The sequence below is a fragment of the Barbus barbus genome (genome assembly GCF_936440315.1).
Source record: "Barbus barbus genome assembly, chromosome: 21".
Classification (NCBI taxonomy): Eukaryota; Metazoa; Chordata; class Actinopteri; order Cypriniformes; family Cyprinidae; genus Barbus; species Barbus barbus.
Window position 1 is genome coordinate 26,629,907 of NC_136749.1, and position 22,391 is coordinate 26,652,297.

The 22,391-nt window shown below is 36.9% G+C and overlaps 1 protein-coding gene across 1 annotated transcript; it reads left to right on the plus strand.

Annotated features, from left to right (window-relative positions):
* Nucleotides 1-223: 223 nt before the first annotated feature.
* LOC306887062 (nuclear receptor subfamily 2 group F member 5) lies at nt 224-12,192 on the plus strand. Its single transcript, XM_079444538.1, has 4 exons — nt 224-1,208; nt 8,135-8,415; nt 9,045-9,291; nt 10,680-12,192. Exons 1-4 carry the CDS (start codon nt 842-844, stop codon nt 10,994-10,996), a joined length of 1,212 nt encoding a protein of 403 aa, XP_079300664.1. The 5' UTR covers nt 224-841; the 3' UTR covers nt 10,997-12,192.
* The last annotated feature ends 10,199 nt before the right edge of the window (nt 12,193-22,391 follow it).

Here is a 22,391-nt window from a genome sequence, read left to right on the forward strand (position 1 = left end):
AAACAATTCACATTAATTGTGCAAGAGCAGCGTCTTTGTGCAATTGGACAAAGACTTTTTTCTATCACCTCCACTGACCAGTTGAGAAGCTCATCGTATCCAAGCCCCACCCCTTGTGAAGGCGTCATATCCTAATATGGTCAGTATGTCCTTATATGCACGGTGGTGGGCGGAGCTCCGGGAACCACGGCTGTTTAGTGTCACTTTCACCGATTTCTTAACTACGGTTCTCGGAGATGCATCAGACATCTGGAGAGTGAAACACGCCGAATCTCATCTTGTCAAGTTTTGAAGGATTATTTAGCAACTTTACTGGTACAAAGAACTGTCATACGTGAAGAATCGTTAGCGTTTATTCATTTTTATTTTATTTACATGTTTTTTCCGCAATAATATTTCGCGTGCGCTCTTGTTTGGACGAAGATTGCTCTTTGATATCGTATTAGTGTATGATGATTGGAAAGCGCGCTTTTCTTTTAAATACCTAATAATACATATAACGCAAACGTGGGATTTCGAGAAGCTCGTGAAGTTTCGCACGGATGGTCTTCTCCTGTTCGCTCGGACATTATCGCGCATGATTGACAGTATATTCGGAGCTTCTGAAACTCCAAGATGAACATGCATTTGGGATTTCTCTCACAATAATTATGCCACCTTCTTGTTTACTTTGTAAATATTCCAAGACCTCCTCTGAGTAGAGAAGTAAAGTTTCGCTCTATCAAGTTTTTGTCGTAGGAAGATCTCGGAGGTCATCTTCTCAGATCGTTTGAACTCTCCTCCCCGCTGGAAACGAGTCGCATTGTATCGGTCGTTGCCACAGAAAGTGTTGCGGGATAGCATGGCAATGGTAGTAAATCAGTGGCAAGAGAACATTTCGGCTGATCCCGGCTCCCAGCTGCAAATGTGCAGTCAGGAGCCCGGCGGGACACCGGGAACTCCCTCAGGTTCAACCCCGGGCAACGACGCGCTCTCCGGGGACAAAATCCCCAATGTGGACTGCATGGTGTGCGGGGACAAGTCTAGCGGCAAACACTACGGCCAGTTTACCTGCGAGGGCTGCAAGAGCTTCTTCAAGCGCTCGGTCAGACGGAACCTGAGTTACACCTGCCGGGGGAACCGCGACTGTCCCATCGACCAGCACCATCGGAACCAGTGCCAGTACTGCCGGCTGAAGAAGTGCTTGAAGGTCGGAATGAGGAGAGAGGGTAAGACCTGACAGCGCTTAACTGAAAAATATAGCTCTGAAGAACCTGTAGTAGGATAAACCTGAACAGAAATATAAAATGATTCAAAAAATATAGATGAAACTAGGGAACACTATTTAAAAAAAACAAAAACAAGCCATGCATAATAAGAAGTAAAAGCCTACTTCTAATGAAAATCCCAATCATTTGGTTGCACAAGGTTCTTGATTTGTTTGGCTATATGGATCTTTGAAGATTAAAAAACAAGTTATTGTTGTGATGATCATTGGTTTGTTCTCTAAAGTACCAGTAGATGAGTTGAAAAAAAAAAATAGGTTCTAAATGGAACTTTTATTGTAACCATATTTTCCACAAACGTTGCTACAATTATTGCTACAAGTGTAAAATAATACAGACTCTTTCAAACAGAATGCTTCTGTAATTTTTCTCAACCATATCTTGATGTCTATAAGGTGACAGATCTAAAGGTTTCACCTGGAACCATAAAGAGGTTTGAGGCCAAAGTTCCTTAAAGAACAGTTTATTCTATTGTTCTTTGGAATCTATTTAGAAGTGCTTTTGAGAACCATGTGCTAATGTGAAGAACCTACAATGTAACATCGAAAACTTTTGCTCAAACAACTCTCTTTATCTTTAAAGAAGCAAATGTCAACAACAAAAACAAAAAGTTCTTCATAAGAATGATAAACATAACCATTAATGAATGTTTGTGGCATAAGCATTTTGCAAAGTCGTCCTCAAAAATGGTCCATTTCAAAATAAGTTTCAATCATTAGGGGGGTTTTTAATTCTATGGTGGTGGGTAAGTTGTTGTCCTCTGCAGTTAATAGTGAAAGCTCTGCCAAGTTCCTCATTCCGTCGAGTTATGAAAATTACTGCAGGGAAAATTCATTTAGTCATGATTTCAAATGAAAAGAACCCAAGAAAACCTCTTCAGTCTCTAGTCTGTTGACCTTTGATGGGCTTCGTGTTAGAAGATGACAAATATGGGTCCATAATATTCTGTAGCCACTTTTATACTTGACATTCCTGTGGCCTGTTAAATTAGAAAATATCAACATTTTGTTTTCCAATGCATAGTTGAGACCGGGGCTAGTCGTCACAAAAGAATGAAAGTCCAAAGAATTAAAATTCCAGTTATTCAAAAAACATTTTTAATATTTTTATGACTTGTTTTGCTCTCTTAATTGATTTAGTGTTTACATTTTTAAAGAAAAGCCTATGGCAGGCGTTTCCATTGTGACTTACCTCATATAAAAGCATTGAAATCATGTGGAATAACAGCCTTTATGTTTTACACTTTTATTTGAATTTGTGAAAACCTCAGATTAGTTAAACAAACACTAAACAACAGTTTAGTTAAAACAAGACATTAGTTTGCTTTACCTGTTTGCAAGCATTCATTTAAATCAATAATATGCATTTTTTCCTTCACTCAGGTGGTTTTGCATTTGTTCAGACAAAATAGATATAGACAGGAACACATGCAGCCTTGTTTCTTCTTTTCATTCATAAATGATGTCTTCTCTGAATTATGCAATTCAGTCACTTGCAAAGAGAAGCACCTTGTACTGAGCTATTACAGATAATCTGCAGTCATAACACAGTTTGAACCAAACAAACAAAACACTTGGCTCATATACTGTGGACCTTGTGGATGAGGTTTATGTTTAGTATTCACATTTACATATATACATATTAACGATAGTGAACAGAGTCTTGTAGCACTTATAAAGATGGAAGGACCAAGGTTCAAATTGAGACAGTCTTTGATAAGTACATTGATAAATTAATAACATGCATATCATGATATATTCATAGAATGTGATACAGTTTCTGCGTGAGTATCGTGTCTGGGCTCCTCAACACTGTATAGTATTTTACATAAAATATCCAGGAGGGCTTGTTCTGGCAGTGCATGCATGGATGAGTGCAAAATAAATCAGATTCTGGTTGATTGTCAAGTTATTGTCTAGTTCATGTAATCATTGAGTGTTATACAGATAAATGGATTTGGCTTTAAGGTACTCTAAGAAATCTTCCTGCACTACTTGATTAAAGGAAGATGGAAATATTCATGTATAGAGAATTGGTAGTTAACAGATAGACAAGGCTTAAGCCTAGTCCTAGACTAAAATGCAAGTCTGAGCTGTTTCGAATGAAATAAACTTGCACTGACTGATCTTAAAATATATCAGTGCCTTTGTTTTGTCTCAAGATGCACACCAGTAATGTTTTTTTTTCTAAGACACATTTATGAAAATTACTTAAATGTCCTAATTGAACTATGGCCTAATCCTGGCTTAGGCTAAGCCCTGTCTATGAAACCAGGCCAATAAGTATTAAGAATTAAATTGGGTTTGAGGAGATGCATGGATGAAGGAAGAATGGCAACAGGAGTGAGATGCTTATATATCCTTTGATTGACAGGATTAGTTGAATGTATGTTTAGAATCAGACATCAGACAGATAATGCCTTTAATAGATCAAACTCTTGAACTTTTGCATGGCTTGCTTGTTACGGATGAGGTCAAACGTTTCTCAAGGTTCTTTGTTTTCTGCAGTGCTCAGAAATCCCACTCTCTCCTCCTACGAGTTCCTCACGTGTGCTTGGTAATGAATGGGGCAGAATCACGCTGCCGGTTACACGGATGCATGTATACGCATATACTTTTTAGTGCAGATTTCAGACAGAATAAATAATGTGACCTTCTCGATTAAAAATAGATGGTTTTATAGCCTGATTCCACATGAGAACCTTCTGGATGTTCTGTGGAAGCTTCAAAGAAGCCAGAAGTGCATCAATTTTTATGTAACTCAACACAAAGTGAAATATCTCATTATTTACTTCTCCTCAGGTTGTTCCAAACCCATATACTGTCTTTTTTTTTTTTTTTTAAAGAAATTTTCTGAATATTCTTCATTTCATAAATAATGAAGAATTACTATAGGTTTGGAATCTACACATAAAGGTTCCAAAAGAGTGTTTTCACAGCAATGCCAAAGAAAAAACAGGTGACACTTTATTTTAAGGTGTCCTTGTTACACGTACTTACAATTATAATAACAATTAATTATGCATAATTACATTTAAGTATAAGCCAAACCCAAATCACAACCCTAACCATATAGTAAGTAAATGTAGTTAATTAATATTACGCAGTACTTAAATGTATAATTACACTGTAACAAAGACACCATAAAATAAAGTGTAACTAAAATCATTTTAGGTTCTCTAAAGTACCTTCCAGTGAACATTTATTTTTGTTGTGAAGAACATTTTAATAATCTAAAGAATCTTCTGCCACTATAAAGGTTCCTATTAAAGCTTCTATGGATGTTAAAGATTCTTCATGGAACCATTAACGCCAATAAAGAATCTTTATAAGAGCGTAAATGTAAGTAATAACAGATTGATCTGAAGGATTCAGCTTGTGCGTTCATGTCTTGGACTCACAGAGATGATCGTCCTCCTAGCGCCCCTCTTCTTCGATTGCTCTACCTGTTTTTACACCTTACGGCTGCTCTTGACTTGACTGACATTCCAGCCTGACAAAGGGCGCCTCTGATTGAAAGAAAGCAGTGTGATTGCCCTGTCAGTTCCACAGGCTTCTGCAAGTACGTGCATCTGCTGGAATGTTCCAATGCGCAAGGTCATGACCTTTGTCAGAACTAGAAAACGACCAGTGTGGACTGAATGAAGTCTGACATTCACATGCAGAAGTGCTGGCATACAAAATCTCATAGAATGTGGACTTGAGCCATATATAGAGACCAGAATAAATAGAGAGATTTGGGGATGGAAACTTTTGGCTTGGGCCAGTAAGCAGTAGCAAGTAAATAGCTTGAAATAAAATAAATGTTAACTAAAATAAACTGCTTCAAGTAGTTGCCTAAAGAAACTTTCACATTTTTCATTTAGTTTAAATTGTAAACTATATCCAAAAAAAGAAAGAAAACTAATAAAAATGGTTTAAGGTTAAATATAACTAAAATTAAAAAACAAACACAAAATTAAAACAAATTCAAAGTAATAGCTTGATAATAGTTCAATAGTAATGATAATAATAACATATAATAAACTTGTTGTATGCATATAAATATCTCAAAATAACACTTGTAAGCAACCAACAACAATAATCTTGCACCACTTGTGCAGAAAAAAGGGGCACAAATCTATTCCAGATATGTAATCCAAGAGGATTTCATGCAGAATGGCCCAGAATGTGAAAATGTCACATTAGGACAACATGTTGGCAGCATGCGTGCAGATGCAGTAAACAGCGCATGTCCACCACGTGCGTCTCTGGAAACGTGCTGAAACTGTGACTTCATCCCATGACCTACAAGTCAGTCACTTCCCATGTGCAGGGTGAAATATAGGTCAATGGAAAGTAAACATTAATAATAGACAGGATCATAGCAAAGTCCAAATGTGACGGCTCTCTGTGGGGTTTAGGTAAATATCACTCTGCCACCTGGTCGATTGGCTAATCCTGCTGTACCTGTTTAAACAGGTGACCTCTGGCAGAGGTGACTCTTCCTTCTGATTTGCTGTGTAACGTAAAGCCTTATGATTCTTCAAACACAGGTGTGTTCAAAAGTCTGAGACCCCTAGATATTTTATTCTTTGAAGGGATTTTGAAGCTATCTGAAAAACTGGTCAGCATTTTTCAATATATAGAACTAAATTAGATATAGAAATATATTAGTTTTTTAAAGTTTATGATGAAAATAGTTGAAGTACTAAAATTCCTAAAACTAAAATGAAATAAATTGAAGCATAACTATTACAGAAATGACAAAAGCACAAAAAACGAAATCTTAAAATAAAAAATAAAAGCTATTTTAAAATATCAATCAATAGTATACTTAAATAACACTGCTGGTGGTAAAAGAAAAACAGTAAACCAAAAAATGCTAAAATAATGCATTTTTACAATTGGTTTCACTGATCATTTCTTTAGTAACATACTACATACAAACTAATTCAGTCAGTAAGGTTTAATGAATTTGTGCTCCTGAGTGATTAAATGTTTGTGCAGAAATGTGGTTGAACACCCAATGTCACACGTTTATGCTCAGCAAATATTGTGCACCTGTCCCCACTCTTTATGTCTTATGGTATGCCAGAGCTCCATCACAACCAGTTTCAGGAGAGAACGACAAACAGTGAAAACAAACGTGGAACAGGAAAGTCCAGCTACCGTAATTTTTGACCTCTGAGTGTGAGTCAAGTGTTAATCCTCTGACACACCTGAAGCACATTCACTTATTGAGTTATCAGAGCCTCATAAGAATGCAGTTCAGCTTCGGCTCTGAAAAAATGTATGCTGTTAGAGAGCTTGAGTTTGCAAAAAAAATTTTTTTCAGTTTTTCATCCTGATCTGCTTTATGCAGAGAGCAATAAAGTGAGAAAAAGGTCCAGGAAAAAAAAAAAACAGCAAAGACTTTACATTACATTAGTACAAAAAAAAATCAGTTTCAAATAAATGATATTCTTCTGAAATGTTCACAGTTTCCACTAAAAAAAAATAAGCAGCACAAATGTTTTCAACACTGGTAATAACAAGAAATGTTTCTCAAGAAGCAAATCAGCATATTAGAATGATTTCTGAAGGATCATGTGACACTGAAGACTGGAGTAATGATGCTGAAAATTCAGCTTTACATCACAGGAATAAATTACATTTTAAAATATATTAATATAGAAAACAGTTATTTTAAATCATAATATTACACAGTATTCCAGTTTTTATGTATTTTTGATCAAATAAATGCAGCCTTGGTGAGCAGAAGAGACTTGTACCGACTCCAAACTGGTAGTCTTTTTTTTTTTTTTTAACTGTACTATTGTTTGTTCACAAATGACATTTATACAATATTTTTCAATTGTTAACAGTATAAAACAAAGAATGGGAAAAGCTTCAGTTGTAAATTATACACATTGCTGAAGCATTCATTATGTAGCTGCAGTTTCCAAAACAAAACTTTCTGAATCTTTGCCATTCTGTTTCTCCGTTCCTAAAGGAAACTATGATTGTATTTCATATCATAATGAGAGTCTTGTGGACATGCTCCTTCCTTTTAATCTTCACTGTGAGTCCTGATCTTGTGTGATTTCCTAGCTAGAGGTTACTGAGTGGCTGTATTGTTGGTCATTGTGGGCGTTTCTACCTGATTGGTGGGCTGATACTGACAATCTCAAATATCGGTCAATTAATCGGCTGGATCTGCCTACATCTGTAGTTTCTGAGCATCGTGTTCCTTGTTTAGTCATTCTTTCAACCTTAACTGCCCCTTACCATTCATCTGATTCAGGGTTTGCATGTGCCGTTGGCTAAATATGTTTAATTCAAATGATTAAAATAAAACGATAATGAAATCTGGTCTGTTATTTATGAGGAACAACTGAGATGAGAGTCCACTTCCACGAAACACTATTATGTCTGTGAAACCTCTGAGCAATAACATTTTCCTCTGGGTTTTTGTCACTCTCTCTTACACACACACAGTCTCTTTTTCATTCTGTGCTCATTTCATGCTCCCTCTGGTTTATAGAAAATGGGGTTATTGGCCAGACAGCAGGATAGTTAAACAGGTGTTTCCCAAATGGGCACTGAGCTGCATCGTTACAGGAATGGCCTCTATTTTGCCCTTCGCCTCTGGCTGAACCATTTGTTTCAAGAAGTGTGAAAAACACCATTTCGCCCATAGTGTTCACTCACTCATTACTCATTGATGGATAGCAGAGGGGTCGGCATCTCTCTGATGGGTTTCACAGATGCTATGACTGCAGTTGCTTAGACATTAGAAAGCAGAAGGGTACTTGATCTATTGTGGCGGATGGATTTGGTTGTTTTTGCAAGTAAACACATCAATATCCTCTTCTAATGGTTCTTTGCTTTTTATTTTCTCCTCTTCAGCTGTGCAAAGGGGTCGTATGTCCAACTCGCAGTCCAGTCCAGGACAGTACCTGAGCAACGGGAGTGACCCATACAACGGACAGCCGTATCTCTCAGGCTTCATCTCTCTGCTCCTACGGGCTGAGCCGTACCCCACGTCCCGCTATGGAGCCCAGTGCATGCAGTCCAACAACCTAATGGGCATTGAGAATATCTGTGAATTGGCCGCCCGTTTGCTCTTCAGCGCTGTGGAGTGGGCAAAGAACATCCCTTTCTTTCCTGACTTGCAGCTCATGGACCAGGTAAATCAATACGTTTTTAAAATTTTTTATTTTTATTAGATTTTTTTTTTTTTTTTTATAAATGAATAAATGTATTTTATTTTATAAACTGGTAAATCAAGTAAATTTTTAATTAATATATTGTTTATTTTAGCTAATATTTTAAAATAGTTTTTATTTTATTTATTAAATCGATTTATTAAAGAGAAAAACAATTTTTTGGGAGTAACATGCACTGTCTGGAACATCTATTAAGAAACTAAATGCAATACATCATTATTGTGATTTTACAACGGATGAGGGATCATTTCCTGAAACCACTTGACCAAGATAAAATGATTGTAATACACAGCCGTGAGTGGTATATTGCTAACAATGACAGCAATATAATAGAAGACATCAATGTTTTTTTTTTTTCATTACAAAATTTTGTTTCATTAAATAATATATAACTGGATTAAATTTATGTAATTTTTCTGCTATATATTTTTTGAATTCTTTAGGACTTTAAACAAGAAACACGTTTCTATTCACATATTTTATATTTTAAGGCTTATTTTTCAGTACTTTTAATATATATATATATATATATATATATATAAAAAAAACATCTGTAGCAATATCTCACACGTGTGTCCTTTTTTGTGTAGGTGGCGCTCTTGCGTATGTCGTGGAGTGAGCTGTTCGTTCTAAATGCTGCTCAGTGCTCTATGCCGCTGCATGTGGCGCCCCTGCTGGCCGCTGCTGGTCTACATGCCTCCCCCATGTCAGCCGAAAGAGTGGTGGCCTTCATGGACCACATACGTGTCTTCCAAGAGCAGGTGGAGAAACTGAAAGCCCTTCAGGTAGACACAGCCGAATACTCCTGTTTGAAGTCCATCGTACTCTTCACCTCTGGTAAGAACAACTAACCTAATGGCTACTTGGTTTGATTAGTATTTACTGTACGAGTCCATTTTAGAAACACATTTTCCACCCCAATAAAACCATTTAGAAAACACCTGGATCTGTTTAGGTCTAGTTGTCAGTAGACCTGACTATTTTGTGAGGTTTCCAATCGTGTTTGTTACTAACTAAGCTAAATAAATAGAAAGGGTACCAGATTACATAACGTACGTTACAGTACAAATAACGTGTTACACCCAAAACATTCACGATGGGCAGGATTTCCTGTGCTGTTTCAAAATGCTTGGTATAGAGCTTCAGACTCAGAGATGTCTTTCCCACTGGTTTAGATGATTTCTGATTCCCTGCTCTACCTGTCAGAAAACCTTTTTCAGCCCAGACCTGCACTTTTCCAAATGGATGGTTGAACCCACCGCTCGCGATTCATTTTTTTTATCACTCAATCCTTCACGCTTCCATCTATTATTGAAACCAGGCAAGCAGCCCCCCGCCCTACCTCAACTTCCACCAACATGACTGAATTATGCATGCTGAGTTGCAGCAAAAGGGATTCGCTTCAGTCTGGCCGTGACCTACATAACCTCTGTAGCCTTGGGCATCAATGTGATTCACCCTGCAATTCCAGCCAAAGCCCCCCTCCACCCCCTGCCGGGATCCGCCAGCATGAGCTAACAGGGACAGACAAACTCTTGTGGCCCGTAACCTCAGCCCAAACCTCCTATCACCTCACATCACCCGACAGGCCTCTAATGTCAGCCAGTTGCCCTGATTGCCCGACGCGGTGCGGTGGCAGCTCCCAGCGCGTGTTCACACTGTGAAACACAAAAGAGAGAGGGGGATGCCTTTGCCGTGCAACGCCAGCGCAAGAGGGACTGGCGCAGAAGCACGCAAGGCTTGTCACCGTTGACATTACGCCAGGGACTGACGCATCAGTGCCCCCCTTACAAAACGCTGCCTACCGTAACTATACATGTCTTTATCTGGACTCGTGGGACAGAATTGGCGGTTGTGTCCCGCTCAGCGGGTATCCTCGGTTATTTCTCCTTATAGAAATATGAAGCAATTCATCTTTTGTTATCAGAACTGAAGCTCAGCAGGATTATGTGTACGCGTACACCAGTGATAAGTAGCGTGACAGAAAAAGTAGCGTGGGCCTTAAAACCCACATTTTTACACACTTGATTATTTCAGATGTGTCTTTTCAGTAAGAACCCAAAAATCCCGTTTAAGCCAGGAGTTAATACACTGATAGATGGATGGATGGAGGGATAGACAGACAGACAGATAGATAGATTGACTGATAGATAGATAGATGGGTTGATAGATACTGTAGTACAGTATTTCTTAATTTTCCCATCTGTTTTTATTTACTTCTTCAGATGCCATGGGTCTGTCTGATGTGGCCCATGTGGAGAGCATCCAGGAAAAGTCCCAGTGCGCACTTGAGGAGTACGTGCGGAACCAATACCCCAATCAACCCAACCGATTCGGCCGCCTGTTGTTACGGCTGCCCTCCCTGCGCATCGTTTCTTCTCCTGTTATCGAACAGCTGTTCTTCGTGCGACTGGTAGGCAAAACGCCCATTGAGACCCTGCTGCGGGACATGCTGCTTTCCGGCTCCAGCTACAACTGGCCTTACATGCCTGTCCAGAGAGACCGACCCATCTCGCTCCATTACAACGAGAACGGGCCCTGATCCCACCCCCATAATCCATATCACACCCCTGCCGCCGTGGGGTCATGGCCGATACAGGAAATCTGTCAGCAAGCCACGCCCCTTTCTGCCACATCATCACCTGCTCACTTACCTGAAGCACCAGCCATTTGTTCCGTCAAGGGGAATGGACCACAGTACTCATATAGACACCAAACTGTTTCCTACAGAGGTTTTCTATGAACGAGGACTGAACGAGAACGTCCATTCCTGATTTTGACTCAACCAGAAGCCATTAAAGCTGATGCCAAAACTTTATTAGAACAGCTATTAGATGGACCTCGAAAACCACTTATATTAATGGGAGAGTCAAGATTCTGTCTGTTGGTCTGTATTTCGCCCCAAATACAACCGAGAAAAAGGCATGACTCTTGCAGGACTCATTGGAGAGAAAGCCATTGCCATAGTAGGACAGGCAACTGAACTCTCAGGAGCATTTTGTGGAACTGAAGACTGAGGTGAAATTTTGTTTGTCTTGTTGATTTTTGCGTTTAGGTCTCTGATGAAGTGGGAAGACTTGAAAGAGGCACTTGAAACCAGCCAGATAACCCTCACTTTCCGAGCTTTTCTCAGCTGCATCCAAATAATCAGCACATCTAGACAGAATGTTGCCATGTCAAGCACAACATGCATCTTGTTAAATACAGGTGTTTGTCTCCTGTAGCTTCAAGAAAAACACTAGGGTAAAATAGGGTATTCTGGGACATTTGGGAATGTCGGGAAAGCTCCGATGTGTTCAAGCCAACAAAGTCTATGCTATCTGTACCATGTTCTAACTGGGTTGTCATAGGTTGAAGTCTTGTTTGATTGTGTAAAGTGTTGAGGTGGCAGTCAAACATGCAAAAATGACCCATATTACCCTAATTCACCCAACAAACTCAAGACCTCAATTATGCCAATAGTCTGCCTTTGATGACCAGGTATGTTGTCTAGCATACTTTAGGTTTCATCAAGTATTTTTGTTATTTTCTTGCTCGTTTGAATATGTTTAAACCCCATTGTCACATTTTTTAACATGGCACTACAGCTTTTAAGGCAGCGTTTGGATATAAAAGCCATTGGACCTTTGAAAGCAGGACCTGTTGTATTAGTTCACAGAATATTTCTATCAAAATATGTTTTTCTGTATTTTAGGTTTGGAGAAATGAAATAATGAAATAAAAGTCTGTCATTCACAGAATTGCTGCTGTTGGCTTTTTTGTGGCATTTTGTTCCTGTTTCTCATTTCATTCTCGTATTATTATGGTTTGGGCTACTCCTTTATATGCCTGTTGTGCATAAAAAATGGATCTGAACCCAAAATGCTGATGTGTCTGGCTGACTGAAACAGGTTTTCCTCGGGTACTTCTCTTCATGGCAAAAAGTATTTGGATTGGATTTGCACTAAACACTTCAATTTAAATCAATTGACTTTATCACATGACTTCTAGTCACCTTAAAGCATTACGTTGTGTTTGTCATTCTTATGAGTGGATTTTTCCAAAATGCTAAAATATTTCCTTAATTGACTTGAATACATTTATTTTTAGTTTCTTTTTGCATAGAAAGTATTCTCGTAACTTCATAAAATTATGGTTGAACCACTGATGTCACATGGAATATTTTAACAATGTCCTTACTACCTTTCTGGGCATTGAACAAGGTGGTTTTGAGATGAATGTGTGGCTGTCAGTCACTGCACCTGTGTGGACACTGTACTTAGGAATCACAGATTCTAGCCTACGTCTTGGAATATATGACCCAAATTAGAATTTTCACCGGATATTGTCATCTGAACAAGTAACAAGTCTGCCACTTTTGTTCTGACCAACTGAGGAAAAAACCATTACAATAAATTGCACTAACAATGGTGATTAAATCTAATTATCACTTAGCTCATATCACATCAAACCGTGCAAATTATTATTACGTGTATGTAGTGTATTAGTGTTACATGTAGATTTCAATTTATGTACAGTCTAATCCCTATTTGTCATACCATTCAAATTTCATATAAAGAAATAATTTTAAAAACCAAATTATTCTTCCTTCGAACTGGTTCTATTTAAAATACAAAAACTTGTGTAATCCCACGTAGGCTATCTGTAATCAGATGCACATTTAAAACTGGAATATAATTTGCCACATGTATTTCATAAACACATAATCCATTCTGGATTACAATCCAAATCCATCAAAATGATAAATGTAATTATTCCAACTGCTGTGAGAAAAGGGTCTAAACGATCCGCCACCTGCAACATCCTTACATGTGATAGCCTAATAGCTGGGATGCCGCCTTTGTTTACAGATGTGATGTAATGATACGGTGGCATGCTCAAATTTCCTGCAAAATCCTACCAGTACCACTCAAATAAAAAAAAACATTATTATAAGCTAACTGCTGTGAATCGGTCTAAAGTAAAGCAATTGTTTTGAACACTGGCTGATTATGTACTTGCTCAATTATTGATTTCGGATATTTATTTATTTATTTTTAATTTTTTTTAAAGTTTTTGCCTTTTATTGATAGGATAGTAGTGAGACAGGAAGCGAAGTGGGAGAGAGAGGGGAGGATCATTTTTAACCAAAAAAAGTTATGGACTGGAGCTTTGGGGAAGTCGTGGCCTAATGGTTAGAGAGTCGGACTCGTAATCCAAAGGTTGCGGGTTCAAGTCTCGGGCCGGCAGGGATTGTAGGTGGGGGGAGTGAATGTCCAGCGCTCTCTCCACCCTCAATACCACGACTGAGGTGTCCTTGAGCAAGGCACCGAACCCCCAACTAATCCCCGGGCGCCGCAGCATAAATGGCTGCCCACTGCTCCGGGTGTGTGTTCACGGTGTGTGTGTGTTCACTGCTGTGTGTGTGCACATTGGATGGGTTAAATGCAGAGCACGAATTCCGAGTATGGGTCACCATACTTGGCCGTATGTCACTTCACTTCACTTTAATTTGTGTTCTGAAGATGAACGAAGGTCTTAAGGGTTTGGAACGACATGAGGGTGAGTAATTAATGACAGAATTTTAATTTTTGGGTGAACAATCCCTTTAACGCATCGAATGTCTCATTCCACTGCCTAGTTCCCAATGATGTGAAAATCAGTGTATCAATACAATGAATTCAGGCACTATCAAGAGCCTTGATCCACTACACACTGGGACACTGGTGACTTTTTCACCATTGGTGAAAATTTTATTTTGCCTAAGTGAATATTGTGAGCAGCTGTGCCTTACTTTCTGGTGCATTGTGGGAAATTCTAGGGAGTGACTGAAACATAGCCATTGTGATCTTTAAAGATCACTGAATACCAATATGGTTTTAAAAATATTAATTTATTTATATGAATTTTAAGACATCTAATTAATTGTAAGATGATGGAATATACATTTAACCTTTTTTTCATTCTATTGGAAAATTCACTAATGCATAATGTTCAGACCTCTGTTGGCAGGGTATAAGTCATGCTTGTGGCCTTGTGGTCTCCAGACCCCTTCCAGCAATAGAGCGGCTAGTATGAAAATGACTTGTACCTTCATTTCAGAGCTGTCACTCCAGTTCAACAGTGACCTCTTCACCTCAACAACATGCAATATTACCTAACTGTGAATATAAAATATATTTGCAGCAGCATGTGCCCCATGGGTAAGAATGTAGATGTGAATGTAGATGCCTATTGGTTTTTAGCATCTCATACATATTTCAAGCATCTATAAGGATGTTTGTTGTATTTTACATCTTCAGTTCGATAAAAATTCAGCTTCAGTTTTACCATTGTGACTCTGACGTGTTTTAATAGTCATTGTGGCTTGTGGTTAAAATGACAAATCTGGTGTCAGGCCCCATAAATCATTCAGAAGCGACAGTGATTGTTCCAAACTTTACTATAGAAAACAAATGGGGTGTTGTTGAGCAGTGCTTGAGTCACACACACATTTAACCTCTAACTGATGTGACAATCTCAATTTAACAAGAGGCCTGGATGAACTATAGCAATGCATGTTTCAGATGTTAAGAATGAAGTGGCCCGCAGCTATAGCGCTTAAACTTGAACGCTGGCCACAAGGGTAAGCGGTCTGTCTCTGGGAGGGTCGGCCAGTCAGATCAATAGTTGAGACGTCAAACTGAATTGAGGTCAGTCTTTGTGCATACAAGGTCTCTCATTTTTGGCTCTCTGTCAGGAAGGCAGCTGCTGAAGCGGAGCTCCTGCCCTGCGGCGGTTTGAGAAAACGCACAAAGCCGTACTGGAGAGGTTTGGGACCATTGCTTATTGGGGGCGATGAAATCAAAACCCCATTTATTTAGGTGTTTTTCATCTGAAAATGAAATCCATTTCGCTTTCCAAACCAAAAATCCTAAGCAATCACAATCTCATAAAACTAATGACCGTGACTAAAAGAAATTCCTCCAGCACAGTCACTGGGACCGAAACATCCGCAGCATTTTAACAAAGTCGTCCACCCTTCCTGTAGCTGTTATAAATCCTTAAAGAGGGCCTGGCGAGGATATGTGGCAATGGCATCAATATTGATGTGGGAGAAAGTCCCTCCAAAACCCAGTTAAGCTGCAAGGCATCAATATTGATGGTGTTGCGTTGCCAACTGCCCCAGGGCAACTCTCAAATAGTGATTACATTAACGCAAGAGTTTGATTATAACGCTCCCAGAATAGAGGTCTTCAGTTTAATGATTTGTTAATCTCCCTCCAAATTGTACTCTCTAGACTCTCAAATGGAGATTCAAGGCCAGTCTGTATGTTTCTCATTCTCCTATTTATGTAATCTGTGAATGATTCAATACAATAATCACCTATATTCTCATTATACTAGCCTCTGAGAACTAGACATCTCTTAAAGGAACCATTCACGCAAAATTGCACATTAGCATTTAGAATCAAGACACAGCAGTGGCTTGACATCATGTTTCTCACAAATGCTTTTGAATGGATCCAGATGACTAAATGTATAGTGCTTTTATGTTAATTTTATGTTTTTTGTTGTTGTTGCTTTCATTGTATAGGACAGAGCATGCTGGACAATCTGCTCAATTTTAAAAGTTATACAGGCTTGGAATGACATGAGCGTGAATAAATATCTTTTCATTATTTGGAATAAAATAGATTTTTTGAGCCCTCTAAAATAGATTCTACTGAAATAGTCTGCAGGTTGGAGTCAGTAATTTATTTATTTTTAATGCTTAATTTTATGTATATATTTATTTATTTTTAAGAAATTACTACTTTTATTCAGCAAGGATGCATTAAATTAATCAAAAGTGACACTAAGAGAGACATTTATAATGTTACAAAAGACTTCTATTTCAAATATGCTGTTCTTTTGAACATTTTTAATCTAAGAATCCAATAAAAATGTATTATGGTTTATATAAAAGCATTAAGAAGCACACTGTTTCCAACACTGACAATTCTAATATTAATAAATGTTTCTTGAGCAGCAAATCAGTATATTAGAATGATTACTAAAGGATCATGTGGCACTGAAGACTGTTGAAAATTCAGCTTTTCGTTGCAGGAATAAATTACATTTCAAAATATTTTCAAATAGAAAACAGAGTTTTAAAATGATAATAACATTTCACAATATTTAGTATTTTTAATGTATCTTTAGTCTTATATATCACCAAGTTCCAAAGGTTTCTCGAAAGGCACAGTTTCTGCTCGCCATTAGCTCAGTTGTTTGTTTGTGTTCACGAGGGCTCTGTGAGTCACATACTGAACTGATGCCCAGTGACACGCATTGCGTTAAAAGTTCACTGATTCTAGACAATTCTATAAGAGTGGACAGAGCGACTAAAGCGTCCTGGATTCACAGGATTTTTCTTGGCTACATGTTTGCGGGCGAATTTCCCAGGGGGTTTCTTCTTCCTGTTTCATTATGATTTCCATACTCCACATCAATGATATCATACTCTCGCTGTTGCCGACCCCTCTGCTGGAGCATAGATATGATTACAGTGATGCAGTTTCTGGGTCAGTAAGTTAAATATTTCAGATGGTTTATTTTTAGGCATGTCTGTTTCCACTTTGTGCATGCTCTCCCCCGTTTTGCTTCCCCTCAGTCTCTCTCTCCCCCTTCCTTTGCTGTCTTGGCTTTGGGCAGCATTTGACCTAGAAAGTCATCATCACATGGCCTTAAGGCCTGTCAATGTTACCCAGAATCGGTGTGTGCCATTAGCAGAAAGTGCTGTGCATGGTGAGGTTATAAGCATTATAATGTAGCAAGATGAAAAGTCCATTTGTGCATTAAAATGCTTGTTTTCCTTTTGAATTTAATACTGTTTAGTATTACATATCATATTATTAACATAACAGTTTAAATAAAGAAGTTGAACTAAACAATTAACAAATTTGATAATTTATTAGCATTTGACGAGTCCCCTTTTTGCTTTAATAATAGCAGCACTCAAGCTGACATGAACAAAACCTGATGATCCATGTACAAAGAGAATTAACTTTGACACACATTAGTTTAGTTTTAATTAGTAACCTAAAACAATGCATACAATTATATTAATATTACATTTTAAAATATAATTTAAATTATGTATTTAATAAATTATGTATTTAACAAGCAAATAAATTCTAAATCATTTTTAAACAAATACTAATTTATTACTATGTATTTAATTTATATATTTTTTAAAGAAATTACTACTTTTATTCAGCAATGATGCATTAAATTAATCAAAAGTGACAGTAAAGACGTTTATAATGTAACAGAAGATTTCTATTTCAAATTATTTACTATTATTAATACTTAAATTTATATTACATAACATTTATAAATACTAATAGTAGTAAACTATTATTTGTATTTGACATAAATTATTATTGAACAAATATTAATTTCTTATTTACATTGACATTATTACATCAAAATCTTTCATTTTTTATTTATATTAAAAAAATGGTCTAAATTATTATTCAATTTATATTTAGTACTTAATCCGAATAATTATATATATACACTATTCAGTACTACTTGTAACACTAATTAATTACTACTTAATTAGTTAATGTCTATGACGAATCACCTGCCCGAACCAGTCAAAAATAGTCAGAATATAAACACTTATTATAGGTGTACCGTAGTGATTCAGGACAAGCCAGAAACACGGTTTGGAAAATGGATTCATGGTGTACTCGCATATTATATGAATTTACTAAATTTTGAACACAAAAAAGTTACGAACTGCAGTTTTAATTTTATATTAATTAATAAAATAATTATTAATTTCTTGTTTTTGTGTCAAAATTTTTTTTTTTTAATTCATACAAAATATGATCTATGATCTAAATTATTATCCAATTTTGTTTTAAAAAGTATTCTCTAAAATAATATTATTAAATAAATATTAATTTATTATTTATTTTGTATCAAAATGTTTCTTTTTTAAATGTACAGTGCCCTCCGTAAGTATTGGAACAGTAAAGACAAAATTGCTCTGTTGGCTGTGGAGTCAAGACATTTGCAAATATGATTAAAAGATGAATATGAGACAAAACTACAGAATGTCACATTTTATTATTAGCCGTTTAAACACATACATGTTTTACCAAAAAAAAAGAACAGCACTTTTAGAGTTCATCTCACTCATTGATGTGAGCATAAGTATTGGGACAGTTGAACATAAGGCAGATATAAAAGTTTAAAAGCTATTATTTAGTTGCAGATCCCTTGCACACAATCACAGCAGTGAGTCTGTGACCCATAGACATCACCAGACTCTTGGTCTCATCCTTTGAAATACTTTTCCAAGCCTTTAATACAGCCAATCCCAATTGTTGCTTGTTCTATATTAAAAGTGTTATATTAAATAAATGACCTTAGTTGGTGTCAATAGCCTTGTGGTTAGTGCGTCGAGGTCCTTTGCTGATCCCGCTCCCCTCTCTCCACCAAATGCTTTCCTGTCTGCTCTCTACTTTCCTGTCCAGTAAAGCCATAAAAATAACTTTAAAACAATCAAATTATTATACAATATAAATGTTTTAATAAGTTATCTAAAAATATGTTATTAAATAAATATTAATTTCTGATTTATTTTTGTCAAAATGTTATTTCAAAATTCTTATAACTTTTTTATTTCAAGATTTAAATTAGGTTTTGAATCCCAGATTTTCAGTTTGGTCTGAGACGTTTGGACAGAGAATGTTTATAACTGACAGTCGTTTGAGTTTTGCGTGCACAGATTGTGTATACGCCTGTACATCACTAACAAACTCTATATGCCCTTTGCAAAGCTGCGCATTGATTCCTGATCTCTGTGTGAACTCCACTGTCATTACACCAGCACTGATGGATCTACTACATTAGATCACAGTCATATTCTATCGAGTTGTTCGGTACAGTAAGGACAGGGTAATTGTTGCAGAGATGACATTCCACTGAACTGTTAACAGAAAGGGAACGAGTTGAGATGAGATACAGCACTCAGTCCTCGTGGCCTTTAGGCAAATTTCCTATCGTGTTGACAACATCTGCCGATATATGCTATGTTTGTCTGAGCAGTTAGTATCTGCATGTTTTGATCAATTAATATGTTTACTTAACTGATTTTTAAAGAAATAGTTCACCCCAAACTGGGGGATATCATGCTTGAAAAAGGACAAAAAAGTAACACCACAAAACAGTCCATATGACTATCTTCAATCAGCTACAACACAGAGAACGCATGCTATTAGATGTTGATGACTACTTTGATGTACCAATGCACCTTTTTTGATTCTGACATAAACAAAAATAAGATCAGAGATGCTTGGTTCTATAACGACTTATCTGTTCCTCAGTTAGGACTTTGAAAATCCCTTGAATATCCTTTACCTAATTTGGTGTCCCTGGTATTTTAAAAATTGCTTGTCAAATTTTCATTATGCTGTTATCAACAAATCTTGGTTTCAATCTTTTTGTCAGTTTGTTTTCTTTTAATTAACACAGATTTTGTATTTCTATATTTTTGGAAATGATTGACTGTAGGCCTCATTGGTCTGAGCTTAAGCACCTCAGGCTTTGAGTGAAAAACATTTCAAGAAACATTTTTGGCAATATTTACTCAAAAACTAGGTGCATAAGCTCAGATAAATGAGGCCTTTGATGATCAATCAAAGAAATACAAGACCCATGCTAACTGAAAGAAAACAAGTTAAAAAGATTGAATCCAAAATGTGGTAAAATAGTATAATTTTATTTATAGACATTTATAAGCAATATTTGTAGGCCAGTCATTTTTGACTTAGAACACCACAAAATTTTGTTGAAAAAAAATCCCCCCAAAAAGTACAAAAATTATACTTTTATTTTTAAAGTTTTAATATCAAATTTGAAATTTAGGATTTTTTGGAGGTTGAAGATGATAGTCTCTATAAACTCTCATAAATATTCTTTAAAATGTCTCCTTTAATCTTCCATGTTGAAAAAAATTATTGCATGTGTGTTTGAAAAGACATGAATGAGATCAAAAATAAATATTCAAAATACTGTTAAGTATATATATTAGTATCTTTTTAAATTGTTGTGGGTCAAAGTATAATGACCTCACATGACACGGTCTCTTGATAACAGGCTCTTAAATACGTATTTGATTTGGTGTGTTTCACACGATTGTAGCTTGCAGTTCCACACCGGAAAGAATCGAGGGGCCCGTCTGCTCGTCATAAATTACACATGCACTGAATTCATTAGTCTGTGTACTGTTTTGTCTTGTACCCTCAGCATTTTTCATCGCAGACACGCAGCGATTCCAAGCCGGTGCCACAGAGGTCGATTGTGTCTCTGCCAGCCCGTCACAGAAGCCTCGTCCCAACTTCTCACCTGCAGCATTCTACTCTGTGGATCTCACTCAAGTGTAATTGGGAACTCACATTCTGGGACCAGCTCTGCCTTTGTTCCCCTGCTCGGATGCACTGACCCGGATGTGTGAGGTCGCAGTCATGTTAATTGGCGCGGGGTGTTGCAGCTGCATGATTCGCAGTGTTTTTCCAGGAGTCTGTGTGTGTGGAAATTGCTCATCGAAGTGAATAAATCCATTTCCAGAGGATAGAGGAACACTATTAGAAACAAACACATGCTGATTTAACTCATTTAGGAGTATTTATGAGCAATTACACTGTGATAGCGCCATCAATTCTATGTATGTTGTGTAAAAGCTTTCTCTGTCATCATCTCGGAGTGTAAAGCACAAACCTCCGGGCCGTTCGAGGGCTCCCCCACCTGTCCATCTGTCATTAGTCTCAGTGGAGCCGCAGTCAGCCGGCTCTGTTCCGGACAGGAATAGTACAGCTGTCCTGGCGGACTCTGGTCTGTCCTGCAAGCACCTGTTCTGACCTCAGGGACAGTTGTCTCTCCATTATTGTTTTTTTTTTTTTGCAATGGCAAGGTGTCCTTGGCTCTGGGCTGCCCTGCTATACAGTAAGAACATAATGATTTATGAGTTATCAAAACTTTTTATGGCCAGTGTAATCTGTATATTGCTTTCTCCAATGGCTTTCTAAAAACTATTTAAATATTTACTTTCATCAACATAAAATGGCATTCTAACCCATTATTTCCATGTCATGCATTTCTCTTTTACAGGAAATTCTACATCTACATGTGCAATTCTACAGAAACTGCATATCAGTGCCCTGGCAACCAGTATACTGCATAGCAACACCCTAGTAGTGGGTTTTGCACAATCACCACTTGTTTTTATTTAGTACAATGTCTTGTTGTACTGCAGGTGATTTTTGCTAAAAGGAACCTTATTTATGTCACTACTGTAACCACCAGCCATTTTAAAAATTTAATATTATTAACTGTGCAGTTATATCCATAGTCCTGAAAACATCCTGAGAAAAAGCCTGGAAGTCATATAAATTAATACAATCTTAAAAGCTCATGGGAGTGGCTTAAATAATCTTTAAAATTAAAATTGAGAGCAGTTATTTTTTAAATATATTTTTTCCCAGTGCACATTACTTTCTATAAAATGGTTATAAAATCCTTTATTCAGTTATCACAAATGACCACAAAATGGATTTGTCCAAGGAAGCCCCCCCCCCCCCCCAAAAAGAAAACAAACAAGCAAGATTTCAGTTGAATGTTAATGATTCTGTTTATTTATTCAATAAAAAAATACACTACTATTCAAAAGTATGGGGTTAGTAAGATTTCTTTTTAAAAATAAATGAACACTTTTATTCTGCAAGAATGAATTAATTTGATAAAAAGTGAAAAAATCTATTTCAAACAAATATTGTTCTTTTTAACTTTGTTCATCAAAAAATCCTGAAAATGTACAACTGCTTCCATAAAAATATTAAGCAACACAATTGTTTTCTTCACTGATAATAATAAGAAATTATGTAATGAGTAATGGTGAAAATTCAGCTTTGCATCACAGGAAT